The following is a 27,789-nucleotide window of genomic DNA, read 5'->3' on the forward strand; positions in this document are numbered from 1 at the left end:
GATAGGAATGTAGGAGAGTAAGGGACCTAGGATAACTTGAAGGATTTGGACTCCGGTAACGGAGTAGATCATATGGAAATTGCAAGTTTGGAGGAAGAGGTGCATTTTTTTTGAAAAAAAATTTTTTGAAGAGGAAATACATAATATGTAGCTGAATATATTTCTCTAGAATTCAGGAGAAAACTGCTGAGTAAAAATAAAGATTTGAGAGTCATCAGCACATAGGGAGCAGGGCAGTGGTTCTCAATGTCAGCACTATTGACATTTGGGGCCAGATAAGTCTTTGTTGTGGGGCCCACTATGTCTATCGGAGGACATTCAGCAGCATCTTTGGCCTCTACCCAGTTCAGCATTTGGTTTGTAACAACCAAAGAAATGTCTCCAGACATTGGCAAATGTCCCCAAGGGGCCAAAATCACTTCAGTTGAGAACTACCGGTGTAGAAGGAGCCATGGATATGGATATAATTATCTAGAAGAAATAAGAAATGTATAGGATTAGGGTGTCTGGATGGCTCAGGCAGTTAAGTGTCTGACTCAGGTCTTAATCTCAGGGTTATGAGTTCAAGCCCCACATCGGGCTCCATGCTGAGCGTGGAGCCTACTTTTAAAGAAAACAAAGTACAGGATCATGTTTTTCAATTAAAAAAAAAATTTTTTTAAGTAATCTCTACACTTAAGGTGGGGCTTGAACTCATAATCCCAAGGTCCCACTGCCTCTCTCAATTATTTAAAGTCCAATCTCCACCCTTTTACACATAAACATAACATTTTTCCATCTTTTAAAAATTTTGTCCTAAACTTCAAAATTGGTTTGTCAAATTTATAAATATGAACGTGTATTATAATACTGAATAAGCTTTTCAAATTACACCCCCACCCCGCTCTTCCCTTCCTATTATGATACACACCCTGGGGAAGCATTTGTTGAGGGCAGAGAGCTGAACAAACACCGATATTTAATGGGTGGGGAGAGATAGACGAGCAGTAACAAGAGTCGTCAGAGGGGCAGCCGGAGGGGAACCCTAAGTCGTGATGAAAGAGGTGATGAACAACATCAAGGTATCGTGGCCCTGAAAAATGCAACAATACATCACAAAGGACTATATCCTGTTCCTGGGGTTCATAAGTCACTTCTCAGACAAGTGGGTGGATTCTGAATACTCCCTGTGCTTAGAGTGGAAGGAGACTTTCCTGTGACAGGACCCAAGGCGACATCTAGGGCAACTCAGCCGGAGGAACCTTTGAGCTTCAGAAAGAAAAGGGGTTTCCCCTGCAAGGGACGAGGGAAGGAAGGCGGCCTTCCTGCAGCCGGAGCCAGGGGAGATGACCTCCAGTCCTCATCTCGAGGAAAAGGCTGGAAAACAAGGTCTGGGCTAACCTGAGGTTCCCACCTATTCTGGAACGAGATGGTTGTTGGGTGGCATGCTTTAGAAACTGTACTCTGCCATTCTTATTTTACTCATTTCTATTTCTCTCTCTCTCTCTCTTTTTAAAAAGATTTTATTTATTTATTTATTTGACAGAGAGAGAGAGAAAAAGAGAGCACAAGTAGGGAGAAGGGCAAAGGGAGAAGGAGAAGCAGGCTCCTTGGCGAGCAGGGAGCCCCACGTGGGGCTTGATCCCAGGACCCTGGGATCATGACCTGAGATGAAGGCAGATGCTTGGCCCACTGAGCCACCCAGGCATCCCCCCACTCATTTCTATTTCTTAAAAAATTGTCTTTTTAAACCTTCTAGACAATTGTGAGTTGGCCAAGAGAAAGATTTAGATGTCTTGATGTCTTGATCTCTAGGGTAGCCTCTGGAGCTGTTAAAGCTATTGGTAGCTGGCTGGCTCTCTAAGATTTTTTTAAAGATATATTTTTTATTTATTTTTAATTTTTTTTAAATTTTATTTATTTATGATAGTCACACACACAGAGAGAGGCAGAGACACAGGCAGAGGGAGAAGCAGGCTCCATGCACCGGGAGCCCGATGTGGGATTCGATCCCGGGTCTCCAGGATCGCGCTCTGGGCCAAAGACAGGCGCTAAACCGCTGCGCCACCCAGGGATCCCAAGATAAATTTTTTAAAGATTTTATTTATTTATTCATGAGAGACAGAGAGAGGCAGGGACCCAGGCAGAGGGAGAAGCAGGCTCCATGCAGGGAGCCCAACTCGATCCCAGGACTCCGGGGTCACACCCTGGGCCCAAGGCAGGCTCCAAACTGCTGAGCCACCCAGGGATCCCTGGCTCTCTAAGATTTTTAGGGATCCCTGGGTGGTGCAGTGGTTTGGCGCCTGCCTTTGGCCCAGGGCGCGATCCTGGAGACCCGGGATCGAATCCCACGTCGGGCTCCCGGCATGGAGCCTGCTTCTCCCTCTGCCTGTGTCTCTGCCTCTCTCTCTCTCTCTCTCTGCGACTATCATAAAAAAAAAAAAAAAAAAAAAAAAAAAATTAAAAAAAAAATAAGATTTTTAAAAAGAAAGGTCTGTTGGTATTTTAATGACTTTCTCTTTGGTTTTCAGGTGTTTGGACTGGATGTGTTCAGGTGGTGTGTGTGGGTGCTTAGTCTGCCTGTGGTTCTCTCAACTTCTTGGATCTCTGGTTTGATCCATTATCTCTTCCAATGTTTCCTCTGCCCATTCTCTCTCTCTCTTCTTTGGAATTTCAATTACACACGTATTAGAGCATTTTATATTTCACATTTCTTAGATGTTTTGTTCTATTTTCTTTTTCTCACTTTCTTTTCCCTTTGAATTTCAGTTTGGTTAATGCCTATGTACACATCCTCAAGACACTGATTCTCTCTCAGCTGTTTGGGGTCTACTGAGGAGCCTGTAGATCCTTCCTCTCTCTTGCCACGTTCACAATTTTCTTACATTTCCATTTCACTCTTCTGAGAGTTTCTATCTCTCTGCTGAAATTCCTTATCTGTTCATGCAAGTTGCTCATGTTTTCCACCAGAGCCTTTAACATATTACCTATAGTTATTTTAAATTCTTTGTTTGATAGTACGACATCTGGATCATCTCTGAGAGAATTTCTCTTGCTTTCATTGTCTTTTGACAGGGCTGTCTTTATCTTGCTTTTTTGTATAGTTTCGTAATTTTTTTTAAAAAAGCTTTTATTTATTTAAGAAATCTCTACACCCAATGTGAGGCTCGAACTTACAACCCCTTAGATCAAGGGTTGTATGCTCTGGTGACTGAGCCAGCCAGGTACCCCTACAGTTCCATAATTTTTTTAAAAAGATTTTATTTATTTATTCATGAGAGACACAGAAAGAGAGAGAGAGACACAGGCAGAGGGAGAAGCAGGCTCCCCGTGGGGAGCCTGATGTAGGACTTGATCCCAGGACCCCAGGATCACAACCTGAGCCAAAGGCAGATGCTCAACCACTGAGCCACCCAGGTGCCCCTTTAAAAAAATTTTTTTTGAGATTTTATTTATTCATGAGACACACACCCTGTTCTTTTCTAGAGCACCAAGTAAAGGTCCACAGAGAAGACCGTTCAAATGGGTGTGAACTCCGCTTGCAGCAGCAGCTCTCAGTTCTTGACCATGCCTGGCTTTTAGCAATTTGTTTAAGATTTTAGTTGAATTTTTCTACCCATTCTTCTGGCAGCCCCATCTTCCTCCCATGCTCTGTTTATAGTGGGGGCCAGCACTCATGCCCTAGTGCTCCTCGAAAGTACCTCCTTCTTTAGATTTCAGCACTGGACCTCAGTACTCTGATATTATCACCTGGCTTTTTGTGTGTGTGTGTGTGTGTGTGTGTGTGTGTGTGTGTGTGTGTGTGGTTTTCATTAAGGTAATTTAATGCAGTTGGTTTTCCAAGCTGTTCTTAAACAGTGTGGAACCACTGAAGCAAAATCACCAAGTCCAAAAATGACTGTCCAAGTAAAAAATGACCAGGATGGCCAGGCATGATGAATTTAGGCACAGGAATTAGGGAGAAAATGTTTCTCACATGACTTGATCATCTAAAAACCTACAAGTGGCGAGCTCGCTGAGTCGGCGCCATGAGCAAGGCTCACCCTCCCGAGTTGAAAAGATTTATGGACAAGAAATTATCATTGAAATTAAATGGTGGCAGACATGTCCAAGGAATATTGCGAGGGTTCGATCCGTTCATGAATCTTGTGATAGATGAATGTGTGGAGATGGCAACTAGCAGGCAACAGAACAATATTGGAATGGTGGTAATACGAGGAAATAGCATCATCATGTTAGAAGCCTTGGAACGAGTATAAACAATGGATGTGTTCATCAGAAGAAGAAAACTGCTTCCACATGTCCCCTGTCCATAGTACCTGTTTTACTACAATATAAAAATCCAAAAAAAAAAAAAATCAGGTCACCTGCATTTTCATATTGAACTTTTTTGTTAAATAAACTTTTATAATAGTCAAAAAAAAAACCTACAAGTGAAATGTTTTTTAAAAATTGAAATATAAAAAAAATTTGAAATATATATATGTGTTTTTAAAAAATATGTGTGACATACATGTACAAAGTGAAGATACACAACATGTTAATTCATACATTTATATACTTTAATATGATTGCCATTGTAGTCATGACTATCACCTCTATCACGGTAATTATCTTTTCTTCAGTAGTTGGAATAATTAAGTCTCTTTTTAAGTTTGATGATTATAATACAATGCTTTTTTTTCTTTTTAGATTTTATTTATTTATTCATGAGGGACACAGAGAGAGGCAGAGACACAGGCAGAGGGAGAAGCAGGCTCCCTGCGGGGATCCCAATGTGGGACTTGATCCCAGAACCCCGGGATCACGACCTGAACGGAAGGCAGATGCTCAACCACTGAGCCACCCAGGTGCCTCTATAATATTTCTATTTCTATTTACTATACGGTGCATTAGATCTCTAGGACTTTTTTTTCTATTCATTGTAAGTTTATATCCTTAAATAAAATCTGTCCCAACCCCTGTCTCCTGATAACCACCATTTTACTGTTTTTATATGTTTGGCTTTTTAAAATTCCACATATAAATGACATTATATACTACTTGTCTTCCTCTGTTTCTCTCTCTCAGCATAATGTGCTCAAGGTCCATCCATGTTGTCACAAATGGCAGGATGTCCTCCTTTCTCATGATTAAAATTATTGGATTGTGTGTGTGTGTAGCACATCTGTATCAACTCATCCACTGACAGGCACTTAGGTTGTTTCCGTGTCTTGGCTATCGTGAATAATGCTGCAGTAAACATGGAGGTGCGTATCTCCTCAAACCTCTTTTTTCATTTCCTTTGGGTATTTAGCCAGAAATGGAATTGCTCAATCATATGGTAGCTCTATTTTTTTATTTTTTGAGGAACTTCCGTATTGTTTTCCATGGTGCTTGAACCAATTTACATTCCCACCAACAGTGTGTTAAGTGTTCCCTTTTCTTCACAGTACTTGTCTCTTGTTTTCTTGATGAAAGTTATTCTAACAGGTATGATGTGATATCTCATTGTGGTTTTGATTTGTATTTCCCTGATGATGAGAGATGGCAAGCATGTTTTCAGGTCCTTGTTGGCCCTTTGGATATCTTCTTTGGAAAAATGTCTATTTAGTTCTCTTGCCCATTTTCAAATCAGGTTGTTTGGTTCTTTTGTTTTGTTTTTGCCATAGAGTTGTATGACTTATTTATGTATTTTGGGTATTAACCCCTTATCTGATACCCGGTTTGCAAAATTTTTTTCCCATTCTGTGAGTTGTCTTTTATTTTGTTCATTGTTTCTTCTGCTGTGCAAAAGTTTTTATGTTTGATATAGTCCCCCATCTGTTGATTTTTGCTTTTGTTGTTTGGGCCTTTGGTGTCATACCCAAAAATCACTACCAAGACCAATGTCGAGGAGCTTTTAAGTTTTCTTCTAGGAGTTTGATAGTATCAGTATCAGTTTTATAGTATCAGGTGTTTAAACCTTTGATCCATTATGAGTTAATTTTGGGGGGTGGTGCAAGATAGGGGTCCAATTTCATCACTCTGCCTCTGTTTATCCAGTTTTCCCAGCACCATTTGTTGAAGACACTATCCTTTCTCCATTGGGTGCTTTGATCATCTTGTCAAATATTATTTGATCATACAAACAAGGGTTTAATTCTGGACTCTCTTGGCCTATGTGTCTATTTTTGTGCCAGTAACATACTGTTTTTATAACTGTAGCTTTGCAGTATAGTTTGAAATGAGGAAGTGTGATACTTTCAGTTTTGTTCTTTTTCCTCAAGATTGCTTGGGCTGTTTGGAGACTTCATGGTTCTATTTAAACTTTAGAATTTTTTTTTTTTATTCCTGTGAAGAATGTCATTGGTATTTTGATGGGTACGTCGCTGAATCTGTAGATGGCTTTGGGTAGTATGGACTTTTTTTTTTTTTTTTTTTTTTAAGATTTTATTTATTTGGGTGGGTGGTGGCTCAGCAGTTTAGCGCCGCCTTCAGCCCAGAGCGTGATCTTGGAGACCCGAGATCGAGTCCCATGTCAGGTTCCCTGCATGGAGTCTGCTTCTCCTGCCTGTGTCTCTGCCTCTCTCTCTCTCTCTCTCATGAATAAATAAATAAAATCTTTTTGTAAAAAGATTGACAGAGAGAGAGAGAGAGAGAGAGAGAGAGAGAGAGAGAGAGAGAGAGCGTGCACAAGCAGGAGGAGCAGCAGGCAGAGAAGAGGGAGAAGCAGGCTCTCCAAGGAACAGGAAGCCTGATGTGGGGCTCAATCCCAGGACCCTGGGACAGTGACCCAAGCCAAAGGCAGATGCTTAACTGACTGAGCCACCCAGGCACCACTCATATGGACTTTTTAACAATATTAATTCTCCTGATCCATGAATATGAAATGTCTTTCCATGTTTATGTCTTATTTATTTCTTTCAAGAAAATCTTATAGTTTTAGTTGAACTATCTTTCACTTCCTTTGTTAAATTTATTTCTAAGTATTTTGTTGTTTTTGATGCTAATACGAATAGGATATTTTTACAATTTCTTTTTCAGATGTCTCATCATTGGTGTATAGAAATGCAACTAATTTCTACATGTTGATTTTGTATTCTGCAACTTTACTGAAATAATTGATTAGTTCAAATAATTTTATGGTTGAGTCCTTGGCATTTTCTATATGCAAAACATCATCTGCAAATAGCAACAGCTTTAATTCTTCCTTCCTGGTGCCTTTTATTTCTTTGTCCATGCTGTAGCTAGGACTTCCAGCACTATATCAAATAGGAGTGGAAAGAGTAGGCATTTTTGTCTTGCTTTTCATCTTAGAGAAAGCTTTTAATTTTTCTTCATTGAGTAGAATGTTAGCTATGGGTTTGTCATATATGGTCTTTATTATGTTGAGGTATGTTTCCTCTATATTCAATTTTATCATATTTCCTCTATATTCAATTTTTTATCATGAAAGAATGTTATTTTGTGAAATGCTTTATTTTTTTGCATCTATGAGGTGATCATGTGATTTTTATCTTGCATTTTATTAATGCAATTTATTATATTGATTTATATGTGTTGGACCATCCTTGCATCCCAGGGATAAATTCCACTTGGTCATGATGTTTAATTCTTTTTATGTGTTCTTAAATCTGGTATGCTAATATTTTGTTGAGAGTTTTTGTATTTATGTTCATCAGGGATATTGGTCTATAGTTTTCTTGTGGTATTCTTCTCTGGCTTGGGTATAGGGTAATGCTGGCCTTGTAGAATGGGATTAGAAGTGTCTCCTCCTCTTCAACTTTTTGAAAGAGTTTGGGAAGAATTGGTGTTAATTTTTCTTTGAATGTTTAGTAGAAATCTCCAGTGAAATTGCCTGGCCCTTGGGTTTTCTGTGTTGGGAAGTTTTTAATTACTGATTCATTTTCTTCACTTGTTATTGATATGTTCAGATTTACTAGTTCTTTCTTTTTTTTTAAGATTTTATTTATTTATTCATGAGAGACACACACAGAGAGAGAAACAGAGACACAGGCAGAGGGAGAAGCAGGCTCCATGCAGGGAGCCTGATGTGGAACTTGATCCCGGGTCTCCAGGATCATGCCCTGGGCTGAAGGTGGCACTAAACCGCTGAGCCACCCGGGCTGCCCTTACTAGTTATTTCTAATTTTTAGTCTTGGTAGGTTGTATATTTCTAGAAATATATCAATTTCTTCTAAGTTATCTAATTTGTCGGCATATAATTGTTCATAACAGCCTCTTATGGTCTTTGTGTATCTGCAGTATCAGTTGTAATGTCTCTTTTTTATTTCTAATTTTATTTGAGTCTTCTCTCTCTTTTTTCTTAGTCTAAATAAAGGTTTGTTAATTTTGTTCATCTTTTTTAAAAACCAGCTCTTAGTTTCATTGATCCTTTCCATTTTATTTTTTTAGTCTCTATTTCATTTATATCCACTCTGATCTTTATTATTTCCTTCCTTCTGCTAACTTTGGCCTTAATTTGTACTTTTTATAGTTCCCATTCAGGTGTAAAGTGAGTTATTTATTTGAGACCTTTCTCATTTTTTAACATATGCATTTATTGCTATGAACTTTCCTCTCAAAACTGCTTTTGCCACATTTCATACGTTTTGATATGGTGTATTTACATTTTCACTTGTTTCAGGATAACTTTTTATTTCTTTTTTGACTTCTTCTTTGACCCATTGGTTGTTTAGAAGTATGTTGTTTAGTTTCTAAGTATTTATAACTTCCCTTTTTTTTTCAGTTGTTGATTCTAGTTTCATTCCATTGTGGTCAGAAAAGATAGTTGATATGATTTCCGTCCTCTTAAATTTGCTAAGATTGTTTTGTGTCCTATCATATGATCTGTGCTGGAGAATGTTTCATGTGCACTGGAGAAGGATGTGTATTCTACTACTGAATGGAAAATTCTGTATATACTTGTTAAGTTTATTTGTTCTAGAGTATTGTTCAATTCCAAGTTTTAATTGTTGATTTTCTGTCTGGATGACCTATCCATTGCCAACAGGGGGATATTGAGGTCCCCTACTATTATTGTATTACTGTCTATTTCTCTCTTAGTTCTATCAGTATTCACTTAATATATTTTGGGGCTCTGATGTTGAGTGCATGTATATTTATGATAATTATATATTCTTGTATTGACCCTTTCATCCTTGTATAATGTACTTTTTTGTCTCTTGTTCCTGTTTTCGGCTTGAAGTCTATCTTGTCTGCTATAAGAATGGCTATTCTCACTTTCTTTAGGTTTCCACTTGTATAGAATATCCTCTCCCATTTCTTCATTTTGAGCCTGTATGTGTCTTTAGAGCTGAAATGAGCCTCCTGTAGGCAGCATATAGCTGGGTCTTCTTTTTTAAGATTTTATTTTTTTAAGTAATCTCTACACCCACCATGGGGCTCAAGCTCACAACCCCAAGATCAAAAGTAACATGCTCTACTGACTGAGCCAGCCAGGTATCCCAGGTCTTGTTTTTAAAAATCTATCTAGCCACTCTGTACCTTTTGATTGGTGAATTCAATCTATTTGTATTTAGAATAATTACTTACATGTAAAGACTAACTATTGGCATCTGTCCTGGCTGTTTTGTATCCCCCTCGTTGATTCTTCTTATTGCTGTGTAGAAATGGTGTGTTTTAGAAATCTTCAACCAGGGGCACCTGGGTGGCTCAGTCAGTTGGGCATCTGACTCTTGATTTTGGCTCAGGTCATGATCTTAGGGTCATGAGATTGAGCCCCATGCTGGGCTCTGTGCTTGACACAGTCTGCTTGAGATTCTCTCTCTCCCTCTCCTTTTGCCCCTCCCCCATCCCTCTATACTTATCTTTCTCTCTAAAATATAAATAAATAAATAAATAAATAAATAAATAAATAAATAAATATTAGAAGTCCTCATGCAGGGCAGCCCGGGTGGCTCAGCAGTTTAGCGCCGCCTGCAGCCCAGGGCGCGATCCTGGAGACCTGGGATCGAGTCCCACATTGGGCTCCTTGCATGGAGCCTGCTTCTCCCTCTGCCTGTGTCTCTGCCTCTCTCTCTCTGTGTCTCTCATGAATAAATAAATAAATAAAATCTTAAAAAAAAAAAAGAAGTCCTCATGCAAAGTGTCTAAGAGTTAGTTATTCCCCAATCACGACTGGGGGGTTATGCAAGCAGGAGCCATGCTATGGTAGTAGGCTTTCCTATATGTTCTTCTCATCACTATATGTTCAGTTTGTAATCTCTCCTGTGCTAAGCTCTCACCACTGCATGATCTTGGTATTTCTTTTGCCCGAGGCTATGTTGCTTTTAATATAAACATAATGTCAAATTTATAAAACAACACTCTCACCATAAATGGTCTAACCCTGCCTTAGCTACCATGTTCTTCAGTGTTTTCTCACATTTATGTTATTATTGCTTGATACTTAGACCTACTTTGCAGCTAATCTGTAGATGTGTCCAAAGTCGAAACCGTTTTGATGGAGTACTTTGGCTCTACAATCAGTAATCATTTTTTCTAACACTCCTACTTTCCCTTAGTTTTTTATTCAGTCATAAACTCAAAGTTCTTTTGTATTCTGCTAATACAGGTGAAGGATAGGATTATTTGTGCTATTTTTATATCTGTCTCCTGCATGCATCATCTCTTTCCCCATTATACTGAAAATTCCTCAGGTCAGAGACTTGTCTCTTCTTATTTCTTCCTCTTATCCTCCGACCCCCACTCCACCTCTTTTATGAGCATAGGGTCAGCACAGGGTTAGAGTACTGGGTATTGACTGAGTCACTCAGTTTCTAGTTAACCCCTTCCCCTTGGGCAACTTATCCCTTGCTCAGCATTCAGTGTTATTGCTAGCCTCAGTATCATTTCCTCCAGTGGTTCAGAAGACTGGCTTCACTTCCTCAATTCTGCCAAGGCACAAGTTCACGCTAGGCTGCACACCTGTTCTGCACCTTTGCAGGAGCAAAGTCTTCTTCTGGGGCTTCTACTGAGGCTGGGGGCCACAGGAAAGTACAGATGTGGGGTACCTGGACAGCTCAGTTGGTTGGGCATCTGCCTTTGGCTCAGGTCATGATCTTGGGATCTTGGGATCAAGCCCCATGTCAGGCTCCCTACTCACCAGGGAGCCTGCTTCTCCCTCCACCGCTCCCCTTCTGTGATCTCTCTCAAATAAATAAATAAAAATCTTTAAAAAAAAAAAAAAAGGAAATTACAGATGCTGAGCAGGGGACTAGCACTATCTTATTCAAAATGACTTCTCCCAGTTTCTAGACTGATAAACCAGAGCTGACCAGAGGTACTTTTCCTTAAGTGTCCTCAATGAAAAACAACATACCTTTTATATTTGCAACTTCCTTCAACCTCTATGGTCTGAGGAGATCTTCATTTACATTCCTGTCCTCTTAGGATTTGTCCTTTCCTAGCAATCCTCCAACCAACCCACCAAAAGAATGAATTGTGGGACCTTGGTGTTGATAGATTTGTTCCAAACTGAGTCTAAACCCATCACACTTCCATCTGTTTCTGAGTCTGCATCCTCCAGTACTTCTACTCTAGAGACCTCATTAAGGAGCTTCTCTGGCTCCAGACTTTTCTGCTTTCTGTCCCGGTGATGGCATACGTTTTCTCTCCTGGCACAGCCCCTGTTTAGCTCTTAAAGCAAGCTATATCTTAGTTCCCAACCTTCTGTTTGTTGCCCCAGAAGACAGCGTGCTTGGGTGTGATCTAGGATCGTAACTCTCTCTTATTCCCAACAGGTAATGGAAAGTTGGTCACCCTCAGGCAGGGCATCAACATTAGAGAAAGTTGAGTCTGGAGCCAGTACTGGGTAAAATTGGAAATGAGTGTAAGGGAGCAAAGTTTGCATCCTAAAATGTGCCTCTTTGGCATATGGATTATTGTAAGCAATTACTTTTAAGAAACAGAAGGCTCAGGAAGAAGCTTTGACCTTACACTAACTGCCTAAAGGAATGTAGAAAGAGGACCTTCTCCAGGAAGGGAGCTGTCACCGAGGTTGTGTGCAGTATACTACGAGCTAGATGTGGGAGACAGGGAGACAAGTCTGTTTGCTAAATTTCCTTCCATGTCCCTTTTTTTCTGTATGGTCCAACAGACACTTGTTTCCCCAACATTTATTCTTTTTCATTTTCCTGTGAATTGGGTTCCTTCCCTTTGAAGTCCCAGGCCCCTATCTCCTTATAGCTCTGGATGGCTTATGGCTTCAATGCCTGACTGCCTGAGGGCTTCCTATTCTGATGGAGCCCCTGTATGAATGTGAACATGTTGATTTTCTCCAATTAAGCTGTCTCATATTAATTTAATTATTAGACCAACCAAAAGAATATTAGAGGGCAGAGGACTATTTTTCCTTCTCCAACAGTTGGTGTAGCTGTCAGGATAAACTTTGATTGGAGATTGTTCAGCCCAGGACTGCTGCAACTGAAAGATCCTGGGACTTCTGATAAAACCTGAGCAGGTGTGGGCACCTGGGTGGCTCAGTAGTTGAGCATCTGCCTTTGGATCAGGGTGTGATCGCCGGGGTACTTGGATCAAGTCCCACATCGGGCTCCCTGCATGGAGCCTGCTTCTCCCTCTGCCTGTGACTCTGCCTTTCTCTGTGTGTCTCTCATGAATAAATAAATAAAATCTTTAAAAACCACAAAAAACAAAAAACACCCAAGCAGGTGAGACTTCTTACTAAGTCAGTCTTCTGCAAACCTGCTTGTAGGACCTAATGGAGGTGATGGTAGTAAGTGTACAACTTTAAAATCTAAATTTAGATTAACAGGAGAAAATAGTTGTGAAACTATCTCCTTGGGCATTGTAACTTTGGTAAAAATTTGTTGTACTTTTGTTTTCTATTGATCCTTTTTTTCCTCTCAGGGATGGTCATTGTTTTCTCTTGCTTACTTTTTGATTATTGAGAATATTCTCTGGTCTCCATCAGCTGGAGTGTGCATATGCATCCAGCAGATAGCTGAATAGGCTGTGGACCCAAGCTTAGGGAATCAAAAAAAAAAAAAAAAAAAAAAAAAAGAGGCAGAGGGGTGGTGAACTTTCGGCTTGGTAAGTCACCCTATTCTGTTCAAAGGAGGGAAAACACATGATTTCCTGTGTTTTGAAACAGCTGTTTAAAATAGGGCCCTTCATAGTACCTCCTGTGCTTTCTTAGGCTATCTCTGGAATGAACTTTCTGGATCTTGTGAAGACTGCATTTTTTACACTCTGTTGTGGAATAACTCTCCCATCTTTGGTTAAGCCATAAAGGGGCTTATTGGTTTAAGTCTTCTGATATTAATGTAAAATCCTACTCACCAGTGATCAGATGATGGATCCTTTAAATTGGCTATATTTGAAATAAAAAATTTTTTTGGAGAGCTGTCATTCTAAACAACTGTCTTATTGGTTTAACAGTTAGCCTTAGGGACTCCCTTCGAAAGATGGAAGAACAGAAATGAGACATAGAACAAAAACCAAAGTCCACTCAGACCCCTTCCTATTGGCCTTCAGACATTTGCAGATATTGTAAGAAAAATCAGTGCATTGGAAGTAAAATTGTCCTCCATGTAAGAAAAAAAAGAAAAAAAAATGAGAGCAACTGTCCTTAACTTACAAATCTTTGCAAAACTAAAAAACAGAAAAAAAAGAAAGAAAAACTGCAGTCTAAAATCAGTCTATTGGGATCCCTGGGTGGCGCAGTGGTTTAGCGCCTGCCTTTGGCCCAGGGAGCGATCCTGACTATCATAAAAAAAAAATAAAAAAAAATAAAATCAGTCTATTTATTCCTTTTTACCAATCCTACAACTCTATCTCAAAAGATTTATAAACCATTGACCTTAAGAAACCAAAGTCCTTCTTAGAGGAACTTACATACTTTTTCTATCCCTTGAAGATACAAATGTTACCACATCTTTGAAATGTAAACACCCCAGAAACTGAAGCCACTTAAATCATAAAGTTGAACAAAAATCCAAATGGTGGCACTAATGCTTCAGTGAAGCTCAATTTTAAAGTAACTTTCCCCCTCTCTTCCGCAAGCCTCCCTCCCCTCCTCCCTCCTTAGCCTTTAGTTTCAGGACCCTGGAACTATCCCGAAAATGACCAAAGAGGCTGGCAGCACTGACATAATTCCTGTGGAAACCAGCCAGATCCTCTATGTCCCTATAACCACCCCATCCCCTTCCCAGGGGCCTTGCTGTTTTATTTATTTTTATTTTTATTTTTTTTTATGATAGTCACAGAGAGAGAGAGAGAGAGAGAGAGAGAGGCAGAGACACAGGCAGAGGGAGAAGCAAGCTCCATGCACCGGGAGCCCGATGTGGGATTCGATCCTGGGTCTCCAGGATCGCGCCCTGGGCCAAAGGCAGGCACCAAACCGCTGTGCCACCCAGGGATCCCGTGTTTTAGAAGGCCTCAGCCTGGGGCGCCTGGGTGGCTCAGTGGTTGGGCATCTGCCTTGGGCTCAGGTTGAGATCTGGGGATCGAGTCCTGCATCAGGGAACCTGCTTCTCCCTATGCCTGTGTCTCTGCATCTCTCTGTGTGTCTCTCATGAATAAATAAATAAACTCTTAAAAAAAAAAAAAAAAGAAGAAGGACTTAGCCTACTGCAGCTTACTTTGCTGGTAGAGCAATCAACTATCTTCCTTCTTTATACCCAGAGTCTGTCTTTTCTTTTCATTATGTTTTGACTCTGAAGCACAAAGGTCAGTTTTTGAAGACAGAAGTAACTGGAACAATGCCCATACTCACCAAAGACTAAAGAAAAAAAGAAAAAGAAAGAAAAACAACCTTTTTAAGAAAAATTCAAACTGTGTAAAGAACTTTTGAGCCCAAACTTTAGATCATAGCCTCCTTAAGATACTTCTACGTCTTAAAAGTTTCTCTACTAATAGCCCAGTCATCTGAGTGAAGTTAAATATATTTCAACTACTACTTATAAGCTAGTGTAGACTCCAGGATCACGCCCTGGGCGGGAGGCAGGTGCTAAACCATTGAGCAACCCAGGGATCCTAGCTAGTGTGTTTTATATTGTTTTGAAACAGAAGCTATAAGATCTGTTTGTCTATATGTATGTACATTATAGATAAGATTTCTTTTAAAGATTTTATTTATTCATGAGAGACACACACAGAGAGAGAGAGAGGCAGAGACACAGGCAGAAGGAGAAGCAGGCTCCATGCTGGGAGTCTGATGTGGGACTCGATCCCGGGACTCGATCCCAAGACTCGAGCCCAAGACTCGATCCCGAGACTTGATCTCGAGACTCCAGGATCATGCCCTGGGCCGAAGGCAAGGGCTAAACCACTGAGCCACCCAGGGATCCCCCAATAAGGTTTTTTTTAAACCTCTGGTTAGTGTTGCTAAAATTAATTTGTAAAGGAGTTCTATTTAATTGGCTTAGAATTTAAGCACTTACAAATAAACCATTCTAAATCTCAGAAATACAGTAGAACCTAACCCAGATTTTTTCAAGTTCTAGGATCTAGGCTAATTTTCAATAAATAAAAAGCTGGTTTAAGTTCGTTAGCTTTTTTTTTTTTTAAGCAATCTCTGTCCCCAAACATGGAGCTCAAATTCATACCCCAAGATCAAGAGTTGCATACTCTACCAACTGAGCCATCCAGGTTCCCCCAAGTTTGTTGGTTTAAATAATACAGATATGTATTAGAGTTATCAGCACTGGATAGAATGCAGATATCCAACTTTTTATTCTACCTGGGTTTATTAGCAAAATAAGTTTGTTATCAGCTATACCCCAACACTTGACATGTCCTGGCCACTTGCTTGTACTCAATAATCTGTCTTACATTTTTTCCTTAAGCTCTTCTTTCTTGCCTTCTTCTTAATTCGGACAAATGAAACCAGAAATGACCCCAGGATACCCGAGGGTGGGGGCAGAGTAGGTGACTTGGGGGTGGGGTGTTTTGGGGGGGTGGGGATCACCCAGATGTTTGGGGCTAAACACCCCACCCCACCCCTCACCATCCATCCCAGATTCCTGCCTGCCCAGATGAACTGTGTAGTAATATCTGAAATGACCTACCATTACCTTTACCTCATTATCATACTAAAATCTCCACCTAAGGAAGACAAGCCTCATTTACATAACATACAATTTTAGGTGTAGGCACATGCATGACCTTATGCTTGCCTCTATATATGGTGACAAGCCTTCCCTACCTAAATATTCATTCATACCAACTCCAAACAAAGGGAACCCATTCACCCTCTCTTGAAGAGTCACAGCTTTGGAATCCATTCCCCATGATCTTTTTAATTGCTGCAAATAGAAGTTTTCTTTGTGGGACAATTCAGCCTGGTGCAGTTCCTGACTCACCAAGGAGGGAACTCGGGTTGGTTTGGCTATAAGTTTACATGATCTCTGTTGCAAACTTTGTTAGCAAAAAATAACTCAGAGCAAAAACTAATGGCTCATTTTGACTAATGTTTCAGAAAGTTTTCAAGGGAAACTTTAAACATAATTATTGGTAACCAGTAAATTAAATAGATGCAAATAGAATAACAAGCTTTTAGGTGAGCTTTTTAAACAATAATTATAATATAATATATATAATATATATAATATATATAATATAATATAATATATAATATATTATATTATAATATATAATATATATAATATAATATAATTATATAATATATATATTATAATATAATTAACATACATACTTAAAAATAGTTTGCCAAATCTCTTTGGTAACTTAAAACCTTAAAGTTTTGCTAAGTTAAGTCAAATAATAGAAATGTATCAAATATCTAGATCATTTCCACATAAGATAAAAAATGAAACATTAATTATTGAGCATAGATTTATCTACTTTTGGCTCCTTATTACAGGGAAAATAAAGAGAAATCTGTTAATAAACATATTTTGTGCTTTATTGAAAGACTGTACTACAGAGAAGTGCATGTTTCTAGAAATTATGACATACTCATATATTTGCCAACCTAAGAATGCTGTTATAACAGTTCACAATTGCTGGCCACTTAGTTTTCACTAGAAATTAAAGTTTCCAAGGATTAATTTTAACTAATATATGTGGCTGAAACTGCTAGAAATAATTTTTTTTAAAAATATTTTTCTTTCTTTATTTATTTATGATAGTCACAGAGAGAGAGAGAGAGAGAGAGGCAGAGACACAGGCAGAGGGAGAAGCAGGCTCCATGCACCGGGAGCCCGATGTGGGACTCGATCCCGGTTCTCCAGGATCGTGCCCTGGGCCAAAGGCAGGCGCCAAACCACTGCGCCACCCAGGGATCCCAAACTGCTAGAAATAATAAGGAAACAACTCTGTATACAAGTAAAGTAGGACATGTTTTAGGTAAGAAAAATATGAGATATGGAGACATGTTGGTTAAAGGAAAAGAAAGAAAATTTATACTAAAACAAAACTGGTTATGGGAAAGAGAAAAGAACAAAATCTGAATCTAAAAAAAAAAAAGAAGTTGTAAAAGATTTGTGGAAAAGAAATCTTTAAAAGTGAATGTTATGTATGTACAAGACTGGCTAAGATTGGAATGAATCTAATTAAGTAAATGGGGGCAGCCCGGGGGGCTCAGTGGTTTAGCACCTGCCTTCAGCCCAGGGCCTGGTCCCAGGGCGTGAGTCCCACATCGGGCTCCCTGCAGGGAGCCTGCTTCTCCCTCTGCCTGTGTCTCTGCCCCTCTCTCTCTCTCTCTCTGAATAAATAAATAAAATCTTTAAAAAAATAAAAAATTTAAAAAATCAAGTAAATGGGTTTTAATATCAAAACTAAGCTGGTGCAAAATAAAATTTGGTTTTCCTTTATCTATATTTTACCTATATTTTAAAGATTTATTTATTTATGTGAGAAAGAGAGCACGAGCAAGCAGGGGGAGGGGCAAAGGGAGAGGGAGACCCAGACACCCCTAAGATTTTATTTTTTAAGTCATTTCTATACCCAGTGTGGGGCTCTAACTTATGATCCACAGCCCTGAGATCAAGAGTCCCATACTCAATTGACTTAACCAGCCAGGAACTCCAAAATTTGGTCTGTTAAGAGGACAAAATTTTCTTGGGCTATTATTCTACTCTTTTTTTTTTTTTTTTTTTTTTTAAGATTTTATTTATTTATTCATGAGAGGCAGAGACACAGGCAGAGGGAGAAGCAGGCTCCATGCAGGGAGCTCGACGTGGGACTTGATCCTGGGTCTCCAGGATCACGCCCTGGGCTGAAGGTGACGCTAAACAGCTGAGCCACCTGGGCTACCTTTATTCAACTCTTAATAACAGATTATGAAGGATTTTTCTTTTCTTTTTTTTTTTTATGAAAGGTTTTTCTTTGCCTTTGAAAACAAAAATATGCCTAGAAAACAAAACTTTTGTGTTTATCAAAATAATGTTTGGTGCTTCATGTTGTCTTTTTTTTTTTTTTTTCATGTTGTCTTAATCAGGTCTTTGATTATTTAAGAATACTGAATCTAAAAAAAAAAAGAAAACTGAATCTTCTCAATATTATAAGAGATACATTTTCCCTTTTTACAGCCACTGTTTGTAGGCAAACACGTTCCATGTTTGCCTACAAAATCTTTAATTGTCTCCATGGTTAGTTAAATGGATAACTAAATTTCATTAGTTATTATGTAGTGACCCATTATCCTATTTGACTAAGTGTTTTAAAACCTTCGTGATATATTTCTTTCCAAAGTTTATTCATTTATTTTTAAGTAATCTCCACATCCAGCATGGGGCTCGAACTCATGACCCTGAGAACAAGCAACACACTCTTCCAGCTGAGGCAGCCAGGCATCCCACCATTTTTTATATTTTTGACAAACTTCCAAAAAATCAAATCCTAAATGAAGTTTCTTTTTCTTTTCTTTTTCTTTTTTTAACCTCAAAGTAACTGGGATTTTTCAGAGTGTCCTTGAAAAAAAAATCAAAAGGCTTGTTCTTTTTCCTTATACAAGAGAGATATTGAACAAATTAGGCTTATTTGATGTTACATTACATGGGAAATATTGTCAAATAAGTGATGTGTAACCTTCTTAGATTCTGCTGTATGGGTAATAGCATTAATATAAATGTCCTAGAAATTGTATAAAATCCCTAAAATTATGATATGTAGGGATCCCTGGGTGGCGCAGCGGTTTGGCGCCTGCTTTTGGCCCAGGGCGCGATCCCGGAGACCCCGGATCGAATCCCACATCGGGCTCCCGGTGCATGGAGCCTGCTTCTCCCTCTGCCTGTGTCTCTGCCTCTCTCTCTCTCTCTCTCTCTGTGACTATAATAAAAAAAAATTATGATATGTACATATGATATGTATATTATCAATCATAATTCTAGTTATTACCTTAAAATATTGTATGTCACAGAAATAACTACATTTCTTTAACAACCATATTGTAATAAACTCTAATCACACCTTTAATCATGCCATTTTTATCTTTTATCATTCAGAGACATTTATATTTTACTCAGATGCCTTTACAAAAGAATTTCTGCAAAAATGCTTCATCTTAAAGAAGACTCATGAAAAAGACTCTAGAAAACAGCTTTCTGATACCTTTAAGATCATAAAATTAACTGGGTAAACACTTTCCAGAACTACTGGAAAAAACTAGATTCAAGCAGAACAAGAATTAATTACATGGGACTGAACTGAGGAGGAGTCATAATAAACTTATGACTTTTTGTTTCAAGTATTGATGGTTCTTTAATCTTTTGATTTTCAGATACAAGGAAGCTTTCCCTCTTAAGCTATCACTCACAGCAATTTGGCAAATTCTACCTTTGTAAGCAGAGTGGAAATATTGATCTTTTTCTCCCTGAGGGCCCCTCCAGAATATGAAAACTTAGTGAGTATTCTTATTTTTATGGCAATATACTTATTTGCATATAAGAATCCATTCTCCTTGCAACAGGACACTTTGGAAACATTCTTATATTACCAAGGCTTTGAGTGGAAGGTCATTTTCGAAAGACAGGTGCATAGGCTCAGATATGTTCAGACACCTTTAAAGGAAGGAAGATTGACTTTGACTTTTATTTCCTTTATTGGAAATATTGGCCTGAGAGCTTGCTTACAGGATTTCCCCGCAGCTGACCAGGGGAGTAAAGAATGCAACTTCCCGGTGCAGGAATCTCAGGGTATTTCAGGGACCTCAGGAAGAGAGGAATGAATTCAAATCTATAGTATTGCAGGTGAAGTCTGATGGCAAGTATTTGGCTTGGCTTCTGAGCCTCAAGATTAAAAGTTCCTTATGAGAAGTTGTAGCAAAACCTTATATGATTAACTGCCATTCTTGTTGCCCTTATGCAAATAATCAGGCCAAGTTTATTGAAACTAGACTTATTTTGCAAACAAATTCATTACTTTGGTTATCTTTGTTAGAAATTAAGGTGATTATAGAGAGCAAAAGTTGTTTCAGTAGCACATATTTGTGACTATTAAATTCTAATACTGCTCATTGTAAACTGGACTAGATCCTGATTCTTCTAGTTTCCTCTAATGCCTGACTACAACTCTGCAAACTAATGTTATCTTTTTTTTAAATTTTAAAAATTATTTTATTTATTTATTTATTTCAGAGAGAGAGCACAAGCAGGGGGAGCAGTAGACAGAGGCAGAGGGAGAAGGCTCCCTGCGGAGCATGGAGGCCGATGAGGGATCAATCCCAGGTCCTTGGGATCACCACCTGAGCTGAAGGCACACGCCTAAGACTGAGCCACCCAGGCCCCCTGTGCAAACTAATATTTTTAATTTTTGCCTCACCTGTCTGTCTGACTTGAAATCATTGGGAAGTAAAGCTGTTCTTTTCCTGAAGCCCTACAAATAAAATGTGAATGACGTGACATAAACTTTAGAGAAATCACAACAGCTCATGTGTGGATAATCTTCATGCCACAACGCCACTGCCTGCCTTCAGTCTATGTAGAGATGCTTCGAGATGGACACCTAAAAACTGTCTTGGGGGGACGTGTAGGTGGTTCAGGGGTTGAGCATCTGCCTTTGGATCTAAGGACTGATCTTTGGACTAAGAGCCTGTTTCAGTGAGATAAAATAATCTATCAGTTTAGCTTCTGGACTGATCTGGGAAACAAAGGCAGAGAAAAATTAGTAAATTTCCTTACTACCCTCAGCCTACTGACACGTCCTTGAAACAGGCAGAGTGACCTTCATCCAAGAACTCAGCTACCTGGATGTTAATACTTTTTGAAGCACAAAAGGCAATCTTAGCCCAACTCCCAGGTTCCTCTAAGTCTACTTTAACAGATAAAAATTCCTTTGGCAACTTTCTTTATCTCTACCTGCCCAAGATACGTGTTGGCAATCATCCCCGAAGCAGTTGGCCCACTCATATACATCTGAAGGGTCTCATGACTAAGGCTGTATTAGATGGTCATAAATGACCTTTTCCCGACAACAGCTAGCTCCCTCAAGGGCCTGGAAACCTTGCTTCCAAAATTCCTCAGAGACTTATGCTCTCCCAACTTGAAAGTATATAATGGGCCACTCCGCACAACCCTGGTGCAGCCCTTTCTGCCCATGGGTCCTGTCCCCGTGCTTTAATAAAGCCACCTTTTTGCACCAAATATGTCTCAAGAATTCTTTCTTGGCTGTTGGTTTCGAACCCTAACATCTATCCTACATCATGGGCTATGAAATTTTGGGGGAAGTCTCAAAGGTAGTACTGTGGGGAGCAAAACTGACAACCCAAAATGAGTCTTTTTTGGCATGTAGATTATTTTAGGCTGATTACTTTTAAGAGAAGGCTCAAGGGGCCCCCAGGTGGCTCAGTTGGTTAAGTGTCTGACTATGGCTCAGGTCCCGATCTCAGGGTCCTGAAATCAAGCCCCAGGTCGGGCGGCATCTGGCTCTGGGTTCAGGGCCTCTCCCTCTGCTCTTACCCCATCCCTCATGTGCGTTTGTGTGCGTTTGTGTGTAGGCACGCACTCCTTCTCTCTCTCAAATAAATAAATACATAAATAAATAAATCTTAAAAAGAAAAAGAAACAGAAGGCTTACACTATTGCCTGAAGGAATTTAGACAGGGGATCTCCTCCAGGAATGGAGCTGTCACCATAGCTGTCTACAGCATAATATGAACTAGATGGTAGACAGGGAGGATCTAGCAAAGTCTGTTTGTTAAAATTCTTCTCTATGTCCCACTGTTTCTGCACGGTCCAGCAAACATTGGTTTACCCAACATTTACTCATTTTCATTTTCACCTTTCTGTGAATTGGGTTCCTCCCCTTTGAAGTCCCAGGCCCCTACCATCTTCTGCTTATAGCTCTGGATGGCTGATATGCCTCAATTCCCTGGCTGCTTGGGGATTTCCTATTCTGATGCAGCCCCTTTATGAATGTAATTAAATTGATTTTCTCCTATTAATCTGTCTCATGTCAATTTAACTCTTAGATCAACCAAAAGACTATTGAAAAAAAAAAAGCCTATTGCAGGGTAGAGGAAAATTTTCCTGCCCAATATGGGTCAATGCTTTTTTTTTTTTTTTTTTTGGGTCAATGCTTATTAGCATATAATAGGAAGAACAGGTTAGAACAAGAAGAACTCTTTTTTAAAATTTTATTTTTATTCTTGAGAGAAAAAGAACACATGCATGCTCTGAGGGAATGGTGAGAGAGAGAGAGAAAATCCCAAGCAGGCTCCACACCCAGCACAGAGCCCCACACATGAGTTAGAGATAGGCAGTGCTAGGGAGGGAAAGATAGGTCAGGGACCATGGAATCAGACTCACAAAAATCCCAAACATGTGGAGGTGAAAGGAAACCAGAGATAAAGAAACAAACCAGACCATCCCTATCCTAGGTGTCAGAGGTGGGCTCTTGTTATAACAGCTATTTGTGACCAATAAAGAATTACCAACCCTAAAAAGAAAGTAAGCCATTGAAGGTATTATCACTAGTCCTTATGGCGCAGGAGAGCAGGGTTCTTGTCTCACAGAGTCAAAGAATCAATCTCACAGACGACAAAGAGTGAGTAAAGCGATAGTTTATTAAACAAATATAAAGAGAGAGCTCTCAGGAGTGAGAGGGGTCCCAACAGGGTTGCCACTGGGGGCTTGTAGGGTTGATCTTTTATTGAAACCCAACCTGGGAACTAAATCCTTTGATATCACCATTAAGTAAGGACTAGTGATCACATCTTTGATGGCTTACTTCCTTTTCGGGGTCTGGTAATTCTTTTTGGTCACAAGTAGCTGTTAAAACAAGACCCCACCTCTGGCACCTGGGACAGGATGGTCTGGTTTATCTCTGGTTTCCCTTCATCTCCCATTTTTGGGATTTCTGTGAGCCTGCTTCCATAGCCCCCTACCTAGCCCTGCCTAGCCTCATTTGTCCCTAACTCATTTCTCCCCCTGCAAGAGTAACCCTAACAGCCATTGGGGAATGGAAAGATGGCCGCTCTGGCTGCTTCAGGCTGAAAAGGGACTGCATGAGGAGTATTCTCAGGGGTCAGTCCAGAGTATTCTCAGGGGTCAGTCAAGAGTTTCATGGTATGGATCCAGAGAGATGTTGGAAGGCATGAGGCAACACAGGCAATGACAAACACAGAGAAAAAGAACAAAATCCAAAAATTATTTCCATGAGTAAAATGGCATCTCTGAAATATTGACCCCAGTTTCCGGGCCAAGCAAACCATTAGGCCAAGAGACTGATTTTATCCAGTTGAGCTCGAATGTCATTTGTTAAATGCGAGACTTCTTAAGAATTGTCAGTTATATTAAAACAGGATAGATGTGGAATTCTTCACAACCTAAGTGATGTTGAAGTAGCAAGTAATCAATAGTTGCCCGATTTTCTAGAAATCCTGCCCTAACTTCACTTAGTTCTTGATTTAAAACATCCAGTGCTTGGGATGTGTCCTTTAAGGTTCTGCTGAGCAAACAAAGTCTGTTTTATCTCATAAGACTTCTAGCTATAAAGGAGAGGTCTACGGCTGTTGTTTCCCCATCTGATATGAGAACCACATTATCATAGCAATTGGGTGGTAGATGAGGCAGTCATCGTCAGTAATGTGTTGCTGGGGGTGGGAAGAGTAATAATCGCAGTTTGTCTACAGTACATAATCCTGAGAATCATTTAGGAATAACATAATAAGGGGACGCCTGTGTGACTCAGCGGTTAAGTGTCTGCCTTCGGCTCAGGGTGTGACCCTGGAGTCCCAGGATAGAGTCCCACATCAGGCTCCCTGGAGGAATCTGCTTCTCCTTCTGCCTGTGTTTCTGCCTCTCTCTATGTGTCTCTCATGAATATATAAATAAATAAAATCTTAAAAAAAAAGGAATGACTTAATAGGCGATATCGGCACAAAATAAGGCCCATCGTTTTAGTTGGTGTAAGCCATTTAGTTGAAGATGGGAAGTGTAGGGTAAAGCTGCATTGAGTAGTATGCAATTGGCTTGGGTTATATGTTTTAGACGCATTGGGGGCCTGTACTGCAGAGAAGATGTTTGAAGCTGAGTAGCAAGACTTGCTGAGTCATAAAATTTTGGCCTATGTGGCCCCCACTCCCACTAGGCTATCGAAAAGCCAACTTTGTGGGGAATTAGTGTTGGAAACCAGAGATAAATAAACCAGACCATCCTATCCCAGGTGCCAGAGGTGGGGTCTTGTTTTAACAGCTACTTGTGACCAAAAAAGAATTACCAGACCCCGAAAAGGAAGTAAGCCTTTAAAGATGTGATCACTAGTCTTTACTCAATGGTGATATCAATAGATAATATTAAAAGGATTTAGTTCCCAGGTTGGGTTTCAATGTTAGGACATTGAGAGCCATATGTCATTGTAACTGGGGTCATGACACCACGGGGTCATGATGAACCGCAATGGGGGCATTCATCAGCACATGCAAAGAGGATAAACATAAAATAAGTAATTAGGCCCCAAATTATGATTACATTTCTTACATAAGATCTTCAATTACTAATTTTGTTGAACAGATCAGTGGATACCTTTTATCCTTTTAATTGATTACAAATGTCCCCTATTAATTGAGATACCTTGTGAGAATTATCTGTAATGTTAAAACAACACATGTGAGGAAGCTCCTCACACCACAAATGGTGTAGCAATAGTAGACAGTCAATAATGGTGCGTGACTTGAGAAGTCCCTCTCTGACTTAATTCTTCGTCGAGTGTATCCAGTGCCTGGGAAGTATTATTTAGAGTCCTGCTGAGCAACCATACTGTTTTGCTTATTTTATATTGTGGGTCTAACATAAGTCCTGCAAGTTCCATAGTGAGCTTTGAGGCTCTTTTTACCACAAGGATCATTATATGCTTGACTAAAGTCTTTGTTTACAATTGTGCCTCAGTAGAGGTGGCTTCTAGGATAAATATGACTGAGGGATAAAACCATCAAGAAGTCCTCGTGGTTTGAGGTCTAGCCTGAACAGTATTATAATTACAAGGTATCACTTGTAAGTAGGAGAAAACTTGTCAAGAAATAAGGGCATCCCCAAGTACATCATCCAATCCAATCATAAAGTGGGGTCATCATTATCTTCACAAGGCCATAGTTAAACCCATGTAGTGGGGTACGCTCTGGCTTTCAAGGAGCAGTTTTGTCATCATAGCCATACAGAATTGGTCAAAGTGCTGGTTGTATATACAATCACTGGAGAATTCCATTTTTTTTGTTATTTAAATAATCATACACCCATGGGATCCTCTTATTCCCATAGAATGAAAAGCATAAAGATTATCTTGTACATCTATTTCTATTGTGCAGAAATAGAAAAGCTATTTCTCTGAAGTGTACCTCAATTAGTCTAGCTTAGGCAAACTTCATTTAAAATGATCAGAGCTGGCTCTCTGCTCCTCCCCGTTCGACAGACAGCTGCATCTTCTGGTGCAGTGCCAGCCGCGTCCCTGAGACACGATGGTGAAGGTTGGAGTGAACGGATGTGGTTGTATTGGGCGCCTGGTCACCAGGGCTGCTTTTAACTCTGGCAAAGTGGATATTGTCGCCATCAGTGACCCCGTCATTGACCTCAACTACATGGTATACATGTTCCAGTATGATTCTACCCACAGCAAATTCCACGGCATGGTCAAGGCTGAGAATGGAAAACTTGTCATCAATGGGAAGTCCATCTCCATCTTCCAGGAGTGAGATCCCACCAACATCAAATGGGGTAATGCTGGTGCTGAGTATGTTGTGGAGTCCACTGGGGTCTTTTTTTTTTTTTTTTACTGGGGTCTTCACCACCATTGAGAAGGCTGGGGCTCACTGGAAGGGCGGGGCCAAGAGGGTCATCATCTCAGCTCCTTCTGCTGATGCCCCCATGTTTGTGATGGGCGTGAACCACGAGAAGGTATGACAACTCCCTCAAGATTGTCAGCAATGCCTCCTGCACCACCAACTGCTTGGCTCCTCTGGCCAAAGTCATCCATGACCACTTCGGCATCATGGAGGGCCTCATGACCACCGTCCATGCCATCACTGCCACCCAGAAGACCATGGACAGTCCCTCTGGGAAGTTGTGGTGGGACGGCCGAGGGGCTGCCCAGAACATCATCCCTGCTTCCGCTGGTGCCGCCAAGACTGTGGGCAAGGTCATCCCTAAGCTGAACAGGAAGCTCACTGGCATGTCCTTCTGTGTCCCCGCCCACAATGTGTCAGTTGTGGATCTGACCTGCCGCCTGGAGAAAGCTGCCAAATATGATGACATTAAGAAGGTGGTGAAGCAGGCATCAGAGGGCCCCCTTAAGGGCATCCTGGGCTACACTGAGGACCAGATCGTCTCCTGTGACTTCAACAGTGACACCCACTCTTCCACCTTCAATGCTGGGACTGGCATTGCCCTCAAAGACCACTTCTCAAGCTCATTTCCTGGTATGACAATGAATTCGGCTACACCAACCGAGTGGTGGACCTCATGGTCCACATGGCCTCCAAGGAGTAAGAGCCTCCTGGACCACCAGCCCTAGCAAGAACAAGAGGAAGAGAGAGGCCCTCAGCTGCTGGGGAGTCCCTGCCCCAACTTAATCCCCCAACACACTAAGAATCTCCTAACCTCATTTACATCCCAGACCCTGAGGAAGGGGAGGGGCTTGGGGAGCCCTACCTTGTCATGTACCATCAACATAGTATACTGTACCCAGCCAAATAAAATAAAATAACATAATCAGAGCTATAATTGAACATCTGCAAAAATGTGTTATTGAGACATAGTTTCTCTCTATAATAACCCTCACTTCTTAATCTGTGGTAGCCAAATCAGTACTGATCTGTCTGCAAAACAAATCCAGTTTTAACAAACTTGGCTTAATTATTTACATAAGCTCAGCAAGAACAATGATTGATCATATAGATCTTTTAGAATCTACTTTGCTGGAACTTTTTATAAGGAATCTTTAGGCTGAACTTTTAGTAGCCCCTCCAGGCCAGAAGCCAAGCCAAGTACTTGGCATCAGACGTGCTTGTGATACCTGTAGATTTGGGCAGGTTCCTCTTCACGAGGTCCCCAAAGTGTCCTGAAGTTCCTGCACCTGCCAGGACGTGACATTCTTTACTCACCTGGTGAGGCTGCTGGGAACTCTGTAAGCAAGGTATCAGGCTAACATTTCCAAGTGGCTTTGTGGCGCCACGTTTCATAAAGTCAATCTTAGTTCTGTATAGCTGTTTGGTCATATCTGAGTGTATGCATGTCTCTCAGATATGACATTCCAGCAAAATCTTGGTAAAATAACCAATATTTCCAATGATGTCCTGTTACAAGAACAGATTCTTATTGAGTTTATGCAAATGACTATGATAGCCAGGGAAGAAAGAATACTTATTGAGAGACCTTTGAATTTCAGAAGGTTCAATTAGAGAGAAAAGTTAATGCTTTAATTTGTTTACAAATA

General features: G+C 40.2%; 1 protein-coding gene and 1 pseudogene across 1 annotated transcript; both read left to right on the top strand.

Annotated features, from left to right (window-relative positions):
• Nucleotides 1-1,012: 1,012 nt before the first annotated feature.
• LOC121501405 lies at nt 1,013-27,051 on the top strand (annotated as a pseudogene).
• LOC121501406 (small nuclear ribonucleoprotein G-like) lies at nt 3,488-4,322 on the top strand. Its single transcript, XM_041773419.1, has one exon. The coding sequence runs from the start codon at nt 4,008-4,010 to the stop codon at nt 4,236-4,238; it is 231 nt and encodes a 76-aa protein (XP_041629353.1). The 5' UTR covers nt 3,488-4,007; the 3' UTR covers nt 4,239-4,322.
• Nucleotides 27,052-27,789: the final 738 nt, after the last annotated feature.

The sequence above is a fragment of the Vulpes lagopus genome, chromosome 11, assembly GCF_018345385.1.
Source record: "Vulpes lagopus strain Blue_001 chromosome 11, ASM1834538v1, whole genome shotgun sequence".
Lineage (NCBI taxonomy): Eukaryota > Metazoa > Chordata > Mammalia > Carnivora > Canidae > Vulpes > Vulpes lagopus.

Excerpts from the sequence above, each read along its gene's own strand:
- LOC121501406 (XM_041773419.1), top strand. The coding sequence starts at position 4,008 with ATGAGCAAGGCTCACCCTCCCGAGTTGAAAAGATTTATGGACAAGAAA.